General features: G+C 49.8%; 1 protein-coding gene across 1 annotated transcript in view; it reads right to left on the bottom strand.

Annotated features, from left to right (window-relative positions):
* Nucleotides 1-7,440: 7,440 nt before the first annotated feature.
* Nucleotides 7,441-9,234, bottom strand: part of LOC102037913 (ectoderm-neural cortex protein 1-like) — a 3,264-nt gene continuing 1,470 nt past the window's right edge. Inside the window, exons 2-3 of the mRNA XM_005429510.3 lie at nt 8,934-9,233; nt 7,441-7,969 (exon numbers count right to left, since the gene is read on the bottom strand). Of these exons, the coding sequence (XP_005429567.1) occupies nt 8,944-9,233 (290 nt within the window). The 3' untranslated portion in view covers nt 7,441-7,969; nt 8,934-8,943. The remainder of the gene's footprint in view (nt 7,970-8,933; nt 9,234) is intronic.

The following is a 9,234-nucleotide window of genomic DNA, read 5'->3' as shown; positions in this document are numbered from 1 at the left end:
GGATGCTCTCTCCTTCATGCTGTGGTTTGGGCCACTCCTAGTGAAAACTCAATGCCCCCACTGCCTTAAATTACCAGGTTTTTAGGAGTTTTAGCCCAAAGCTAAGTTGCATCAGTGGAGTAAATCATCTCAGCCAAAAAGGGATGTCAGTTTGGGTGCTTGGAAGCAAATTTTGGAAACATTTATTTAGGTTTATGTTGTGCCTGTCCAAAAGTATGGGAGGGAGTGTTGGAAGGACTGGAGCAGCTCATTGGCTGCTTTCTTCTTCTGTGCAATGAACAAATTAGAATATAGAACAGTGACATGTGCAAAATAAAGTCTGCAGTGAGGTCCTATTTATTTTAATGTTTTGTCTTTAACTTTTTGAGTACTTCTTGTCAGCAGTGCTTGAAATAAGTTTTGGCTGTTAACAAATGGACCCAGGCCTGTGACAGGCCAGGCTTTTGGCTCAAACTCCAAAAGCTCCTTGGAATATGGGACTTGAATCTGTAGCTGAGAAATGACCTTAGAAGTCATTCTCTGTCCTCAGTGCACATGTCTGGCTGCAGCTCCTTTGTGAAACCTGTTTGCACCCTGAGATGGTGGCTTCTGTCACTTGGGTCAGCCTGGAGAAGGTTTTGGAATCAGCAGGTGCTATGATACCTCACTGCTGCCAGAGTGTGGGCAGGGATCCATGGAAGGCTGAGGGAAGCAAGTGAATTATTTTCTTTTAATGAATATGACTTCCTTTAAATGAATCATGGGTCTCTTCACTTGTGCAAAACTGAATCTGTGAAATTGTTAACAAATCACTCCAGTTGAGTGAACTGGTTTTGGACTTTTCACTCAAATCTTCTTCCTAGGGAAAAAAAACCCTTCTAGGTGAATTAGTTTGCAAAGTACTGCTGTGTCCTGGGCTCAGTAACCTGCTATAGATTCTGAGTTACATCCTTCCTATTGGGCTTTTAGATCACTTCAGCTAAAAGTTTCCTTTTAAATGATTTCTGAGGATTAGACAGTTCAAAATTCTGTGCCTCCCAGGTGCCTTTTGGCTTCTTTCTGAGCTGGGGTGTGGAGGAAATGCCAGCACAAGCTTTGAACTGCCGCCCTGTTTGCTTGGTGTCCCAGCCTTAAAATTATCAGCATGTTTGTCCTTCAATATTGTGATGTTGCAATGTAGAGGCTGTTTCTATGGTTCTGATTTCAATTTGAACTCTGGTGTTAAGGAGGCTTCCTCTTCCTCTTCCCATCTGGAACGTGGAGGTTCCGTGCTCCGGGCTGAGGATGCCTCCATGGCCACTAGTGCTGAGCACAGCTGCCCTGTGTGTGTTGTGGATGCTTCCCTGGTTTTTAACTGTGCTGTCTGTGGATTGTAGCTGTGGCATGTCCCACGAGTTGAGATCGCTGCTCATCCCCCAGCGTGAGGCAGAAGAATTGGTGTTCCTAGAGACGCTTGCTCATCCAGGTACTCGCCTTCCCGCACAGCTAGGAGTCATTCTAAATAATTTGCAGGCAGTTTTGTCTTTCTGAGTAGTGGTCAGATGATTCTGCATACATGGAGCTTGGTGTTTGTCATTTGCATTTACAATGAGAGTCGAAACTTAAACTAGGAAAGGGTTAAAAATACTTCTTTCATTTTACTTCTAACTCTGCGGAATGGGAGCTGAGGCTCCCCGGTGCTGCTCAGTGGAGTCCCTGTGTGTTGTGCCCCCCATGCAAGGGAGTTTGGAGATTTTGTTGTCTTCCCCAGCAGTTCTCACATTTACCAGGAAACAGATCTGCATGCCAGGTTACACAAGTGCTGTAGGCAAAGCAAAGCCTTTCCCCTGCTCTCTCTTCGAGACCAGACCCAACATCTTCGTAACCACTGGCGACTTCATCATCCTCCACCATCTTCAAACAGCATGTGTGAGCTCTGGTTCATAACATTTGTGCCATGTTTATAAATCAGTTTTTTATATTTTTGTACTGAAAGAAATTGGAGCACTTTAGAAAAGTTGATTTCAAATTCCATTTCTGTCTGTAGCCGGAAGGAGATCTCTCATGGGTGTAGATCCTGTTGGCATAACTGCGTGCATCTCACTCAGAGCTGTGAACTCTCTTGACACTCTTTAGTCTTAGGTCTGGTTTCTAGGCCCACCTTGCACTGTAAAGATTTAATAAATAATCATGGTCCATGGTTAAATTGACCATTTTGTTGGGGAAGAGTTTGGTTTTGTTTTTTCGTTAGGGTGTAAACATTGTAAATATTTCCTTTACTGTTGATACTGCAGTAGCAACATCTTTGTAGTCTTTATTTTATTTGTAAAGTTGATGGTTAAATGTTAATATTCTGTTGAGTTGTGCACTCTTGATTAATTGTAAACATGATCTTAGCACACCAAATGATGATTTTTACAATGATTGCAATGTTTCTCCACTGAAGGATTTCAGAGCTGCAATAGGACTGAAACCAACTTCTAGCAATAAAAAAAAAGAACATTTAAAAACTGTCTGCCTTTATATCTATATAATTATTTATTATTGTTTTCTATTTGAATTAAGATCAAAGCAGCTGCCACTTCTCACGTGCTTCTCATTTTCTACCTTGGACAGAAACAATGTGCCACAGGAAGAAAACTGTGACATTTTCCAAAGGAGAGGACAGAGCACAGGAGGTATTCAGTGCAGAATACAAATAGCTGCAGCCCTTGGCAGTGAAGTGAACACCTGAGGGAAAGATCAGCTGCTCCCAAACATCTGAACTCTGCTGGTGAGAGAGAGAGAGCTTGGTTAAGTTGCTTACATTAGCATGGAGGTGCTTTGCATGGTGCCAGCCTGAGACATGCCTGGCTCTGTCCCAGGCAGTATCGGTTCCCACTTGGAACAAGGAGAACAAAAATAGAAACTTTCTCCCTAGTGCTCGTGCCAGTTTGGCAGCCCTTGCTGCCAGCACCATCCCATAGCCTCTGCCTGGGGCTGCTCTTCCCAGCGCTGCAGCAGGCTGAGCTTTCTGCTGAAATCCCCACTGCTGGCACAGCTGGCAAGCAAATCCAAGAGCTGGAACCTCCAATCGTTTCTAGAGAGCAGGAGAGATGTAAAACCAGGGAGACAGTGGGAGAGCTGGGCCTCGGATTGGTGCTCTCAAGGAGGGAGGGGTTTGCCATTGGAATCCTGCTGCAGCCAGGGCTGAGAAAAGCCCTGAGCCAGGGGGTTTGGTCTGCCTGTCACTGCCTTTGGGGCTTATCAAAGCAGCTTTGGGGGTCCCTGGGCCTTTGTGTGCAGCAGTCAGTAAAACAAGCCAGCATTTGTCAGCCTCTGAAGTGCATGTGACATCTGGGTTGTGACGCAAACTGGAACTTCACTGGAAAAACAAATTTTTTTTCTGCTTTTCCACATACATAAATAATCAAAGACTTCTAGACAGACCAGTGTTTAAGATTTGGTCTTTATGGGAGCTAACAGGCTGTCATGTGAGAGAGAATGACATCTCAAAGTGAGTGTGTGTAGAAGCTTTTGCTTGTGCTCTTTTTAGGAAAATATTTCTTCCATCTGTGGAGCTCCTGGGAGTGAGCCACAGTGCCTGCTGGAGATCATTCACTGCCTCTGTGCCTCCAGACCTCGTGTCTGTGTCACCACAGCAAGGCCAGCCACTCCATGTCCATTTCTAAATATTTTTTGGCAGCAAGAAGTGGAATCAAAGTGGTTTTGTGGGGGACAGCAGGGAGGGAGAGTCTAGGAGAGAAGCTAAGACGAGCTGTACTGCGCTCTTGTGCAGTCAGACTTGTAGGAATTGTTTCCAGGAAGGCAAGAGGAGCCTGGATCAGGGAGATCCAGGGTTAACATGGCCAGGAGGGATCCCTGCAGCACACATTCCCACTGGGAACTGCCCAGCTGCAGCAGCCCAGAGCTCAGCAGAGGCAAGTTTAAATCCTGGGCACAATTTGCATGCGTTAGAAGTTTGGTGCTGCTGCAGCCATCCATGTTCAAAGGTGTGTAGGTGTTGCTGTGTTCAGTTTTTGCCACAACAGCAGGGCAGACATTCCTTGGGGATTGCAAACACCTTGCAGTGGCACTGGTGACGCTGTCACTCCTGTGTGAGACACGAGGGTGTGATTTCAGGCAGGGTGTGACTTCAGGACACACTGGCGGTGCCTTCAGAGCTGCTCACACACCGATATCCCCGCGGCTCCGCCCTGCCTTGTCTCCCTCCCCAATCTGCAGCTAATTAACCCGAAACCCAAACCACATTCTTGCTGTGCATGAATCACGCCGAGGCCATTGGCAATGACCAGCTTTATGCTAAACCTCCCTCTTTCATGTGGGTGAGACAAGGCTGATGGTTCCCATACGTGCATCTGGGATTCATCTGGGAGCCAGATGCTCGAGGACAAACATGCACAGAGGATGTTGGCTCCACGGGGTGCTCCAGCAGTGGGAATGTGCTGCTTGCTGCCTTTCCCTTTGCTCTGTGACTCAAATCCGGTTTCATTTCTCATCCCAGCGATGGGGCCAGCCCAAGGCTCCGCAGATGGGGGATGTGGGGCCTGTCCTGCATTGTTTGCTGCTGCTGTGCCCGTGGGATCTGGCAGAGGATAAAAGCCAAACCGTCCTGGAGCTGGCAGTGCTGGGGGTCAGGGTCACAGGGTCCCCAGCTCTGGGACTGTCACAGGCACTGGAGGCTCAGGCAGGGCAGCATCACCTTGTTCTGGGGTTCCTTGACTTTGCACAAGGGTCTGCAGTGACAGGAACAGGGAATGGCTTTAAGCTGAAGAAGGGCAGGGTTAGATGGGATCTTGGGCAGGAATTGTTCCCTGGCAGGGTGGGCAGGCCCTGGCACAGGGTGCCCAGAGCAGCTGGGGCTGCCCCTGGATCCCTGGCAGTGCCCAAGGCCAGGCTGGACAGGGCTGGGAGCAGCCTGGGACACTGGGAGGTGTCCCTGCCATGGCAGGGGTGGCACTGAATGGGCTTTAAGGGTCCTTTCCAACCCAAACCATTCCATGATTCCCTGTGCACAGGACCATGAAAACTCCTTGCTGACAGCACAGTGTGGATGTGCCTCTCCCATGTCAGAGCAGCAGCTGATGTCATTTCTCTGTGTGAAGCAGTGTCTGGCTAGACCTGAAGCCATCCCAGATGACTACACATGGAATGCAGGTCTGCCAGGGAATTTCAGGTGTGCAATGTCCCTTTTCCCTTCTGGAACATTAGAAATCACGAACAAAACCACACTGTGTGTAATTAAAACTTTGTTTTTCTTGGGCTGCCATGAATTATCATTGCAACAGTTCCTTGCTAGATGTGAGATGGGTGTGCTGCAGAACATTTCCATGATCCATATCCCATCTTAACCAGGAAGGGGAATTTCTCAGCCACTGCTGTGCTTGGAAGGGAAAAAGGCCACGATGCTGTCTTGGTGCTCAAGCAGGAGGCACCTACCAACCCAAGCAGCAATTCCCTTAAAATCAACCCTGTCTGTCTGTCTGTCTTGTGGCCAGGAGGGAGGTGGGTCAGTCTGTTCCCAGCCTTCTCTGGCTATGGTGGCTTCTAAGCTTCTAAGTGTGAGAAGAGGAACATCCCATGGGACAGTGATGTCCCACTTGGATTGTTTTGCCTTTGAGCCTTGTGATGCCCATGTGGCATCACATCTTCCAGGTGTGACTTTGGGCTGGGGTCTAACTCCAGCAGCTGGAGGTGCAGACACAAAGTGGGAGATCTGAGCTATGACCTGAGCTATGCTCTGAGCTAGGAGAGGTCTAGGTTTGAGATATGCTGATATTCTAAATGAATTCTATTAATGGGGGATGAATTCTATTAGTGGGGGAGTTCTATTACTGGGAATTCTATTTGTTGGGGCATCTGAGCTATGATCTGAGCTAGGAGAGGTCTAGGTTTGAGATATGCTGATATTCTAAATGAATTCTATTAATTCATGAGGATTTCTACCCAGCAACCGAATTCACCTCTAAACCAAATTCACCTCCAGCTCAGCTGGCCTGAACCTTCTGGCCCTGGCCCTGAAGCAGATCCAGCATGGAAATGTCAAACTGGGAGAACAGGTCTGTTGGGACAGCTCAGGCACGCACCAGTGGAGCTCCCTGCTTTCCCCAGGGTACTCCTGGAGCTGGGAGCTGGTTCCTGCCAGGAGGAGGTGGAGCTGGAGGGACAGGCCGGGGCTCTCTGCCAGGTGAGGGAGGATGAACCCAAGCAGAGCAGCCTGGGCTGGCTTTGTTGGAGCTGCCCAGCCCAGGTGTGCTCGGAGCGCCGGTTTTCCCTGACAGGGGGCTGGATTGAAAGGAGAGAACAGCAGCAGCAGAGCTGGGGCTCACTCCCCCAGCTGAGAACCCCCGAGCCTGGCTCAGGTAAGGCCCAGGCAGACAGATCTGTGCTCCTGGAGGCTGCTCCATCCCCGAGCAGGAGGAGGATGTGGCAGGCAGCCAGCGTTTATTGCTTGGCAGCATCAACAAAACAAAACAGCTGCTGCTGAAACGGCCATGAATGAAACCTCCACTCCTCTGGCTCTGTCCAGCCCTCAGGAGTAGCTGGAGATGTAACAAAGGTGAGGCAGCTCCTGGCTGGATAACAGAGCTGGAGACACTTCCTGACAGCTGCTGGTCCCAGCAGAGACCTGTGCTGTGATTTTCCCCTCTTGCAAGGCACAGCCAGGCTGGGAGCTGCTGGATGGTTGGATTCCATGATCTAAACAGCCTTTTCTCATCAAAATGAGTCTGTGTCCCTGCTGCTGCTGCCTGTGGGCTCCTCTCCCTGCAGCCTGACAAGCTCCTGTTGGGCTCAGCCAGCCATGGAGAGAAGGCACAACAAGGGTGCATGAAAAAGGCCCAGCCTGGGGGCTGAAAATGGCAAAAGAATCAGAAAAGGGGGTGGAAATGAAGCTGATGCATCTGCTCCAGCCCCCAGCAGCAGGGCAGCTCCCTTCCTTCCCATCCTGCCAGCTCTTGCCTGTGCAAGCAGCTCGGAAGAGTTGTGACATTGATTTATTTAATTCTGAAATAATGGATCACACCCAAACCGTGCTTCTGTGGTGAGACAGTTGTACCTTTGGTGCCTGTTTCCTCTGACCATGCTGGTTCCTGTCTCACCTCCTCCCCTTAACAGAGCTTTTCTTTCCCAGGCACTGCCTCACCTGGAGCAGGGCCTGGAGCACTCAGCCCTTTGGGACAGAAGGGGCAGCACCTTCTCCCATTCTTTTGGATAATGAGGAAACCCCACTCTGTGCACAGTGACCAGGAAAGGGCAGAGAATACCTTAGTCTTTGAAGTTTTAAAGAGATTTGTGTCTCCTTCAAAGCTGGAAGGCAGTGTGAGATCTGAGCTTTCCTCAGTCCCAAGTTACAAAGACACAGGAAGATCTGAGCCCCTCATTTGGACTGCAGCAGGGAATGCTCCTCACTGTTCTACTAAATATGGTCTCAAGTGTGGGCTGGGAAAACCTGCACCTTAAGCACACAGAACAGGCAAGGGACACGGTGGATTTTATTCAGATTTATTGAAGCAGCTCCAGGCTGAGTAATAAACACACAAAACTGCTGTATAAAAAAGGAATAAATGTGCAGAACCAGCCCTTGGGCAAAGTACTGTCACATGTTCTGACATTCCAGGCTACTGCTTGGGTGCTGTGAATCCCAGCAGTGCAGTCCTGCACTGGTCAGGAGTGTCCTTTCTCCTTTCTAGTATCACTGAAACCAAAATAATCCCTCTGGTTCCTGCTCTGAGATCACACAAGTTAGGAGAACACTTGGAAACCTTTTTGCTGTCTCAAGGGACAGCACAAGCTGCCAGCCCAAGGAGGTCCCTCCGTGCCTGTCCCCTCCCTGGCCTGACATGGATTTGCAGAAGCAATTCAAAGCCAAAACCGAGTTGCCTTGAGCCCTGCTGGTGCTGGTGGCACCCAGCTCACAGAGCTGCCAGGTGGGAGGAGGTGCTCCTGCTGCCCGTGTGTTCCATCTGGGTCCTCAGTCAAGGGAGGCACTTGGCAAAATCAGGTGAGAAGCCTGTGGTGCAGAGCAGAGTATTGTGAGACCAGGGCACAGCAAACCCCAACCCCTCAGGCCTCAAACCCCAGAGAAATCCCAGCAATGCTTTCTGGTTCCCCTCTACAGCCAGGAATTTTCTAAAGGTATCACTGGGTATTTTATTACAGTAAATAATGTTATTTAGACAGTACGACTCCTGCAAAGAGAAAAGGAAAACCCTGCAGGGTCTGTGATTCACTGGCATAGTTTCTGCCAAAAGCTTTTAGAAAGATTTAATTCCAGTTGCAAATGTTGAAAGTCAATCTCTGTGTAGCAGAAAAGCAATGGCATGAAAGGGACACCAGGGAATAATTAGAAGCAGAGAAACCCTGTGTTTATACATAGACAAGGCTTGTCTTATAAATGCAATTACCCACCATTCTGGGACTAAATCCCAGCTATAATCTTGTTCTGGCACCAGCTCACAGCCCTGGCGTCCCACAAGACATTTGGGTGCCACTGGCAGATTAAGTGTGGCACCAGGAGGAGGAGGCTGTGCTAAAAGCAGCAGCTGGAGCCAGTGGCACCACGGGGTCTGTCCCAGCTCCTGCAGACAGCCTGCCTGCACAAACATCAGCTCCTCCAGCCTCCTGACCCAGGCACGACACCCAATCCCTGCACACAGCATTCCCCAAAATCTTTGCACGGGCCAAGATGCCAGGTTAAGAGTCTTGTTATTTATACTGATCCTTCTCCCTGCAGCGTTTCAGCACCTAGAGAGATCTTCTCTCTCCTGCAGGGCTTTTAGATCCCATCATCTCCTGCAGGGCTTTCAGATCCCACCATCTCCTGCAGGGCTTTTAGATCCCACACTAGCAGGCTGGAAGTTTAGGAACTGATACTCACACAAGGCTCTTTAGGACAACTCCAGTCCAGAGCCACATACACCTTCCCCTCAAATTTTACCCTGATACAGAGGAGCTCTTGACCCACAGCTATTTACCTTCCAGGTCTCAGGCTGACAGGTACTTCCAGGTGCTGACGAAGGCGGTGGGGATGAGCGAGTAGGGCACGGTGGTGACGCTGCTCCACGTGTCGGACGAGGGGTCGTAGCAGTCCAGGGTTTTGCAGCGCTGAGCCCCGCAGTAGCCGCCCACCACGTAGAGCCTGTTCCCCGAGGTGACAGCGCGGCAGCTGATGCACTTGGCAGTGACATCCCCAAACTTGGACCACTGGAAGGTGTCGCTGTGGAAGCGGTAAGCGGAGCTGGCGGAGAACTCCGTGTCGCCGCCGCTGACGATGGC

This window comes from Geospiza fortis, unplaced genomic scaffold, assembly GCF_000277835.1.
Source record: "Geospiza fortis unplaced genomic scaffold, GeoFor_1.0 scaffold80, whole genome shotgun sequence".
Classification (NCBI taxonomy): Eukaryota; Metazoa; Chordata; class Aves; order Passeriformes; family Thraupidae; genus Geospiza; species Geospiza fortis.
Note: the sequence above shows the minus strand (reverse complement) of the source record. Positions and strands in the feature narration are given on the sequence as shown.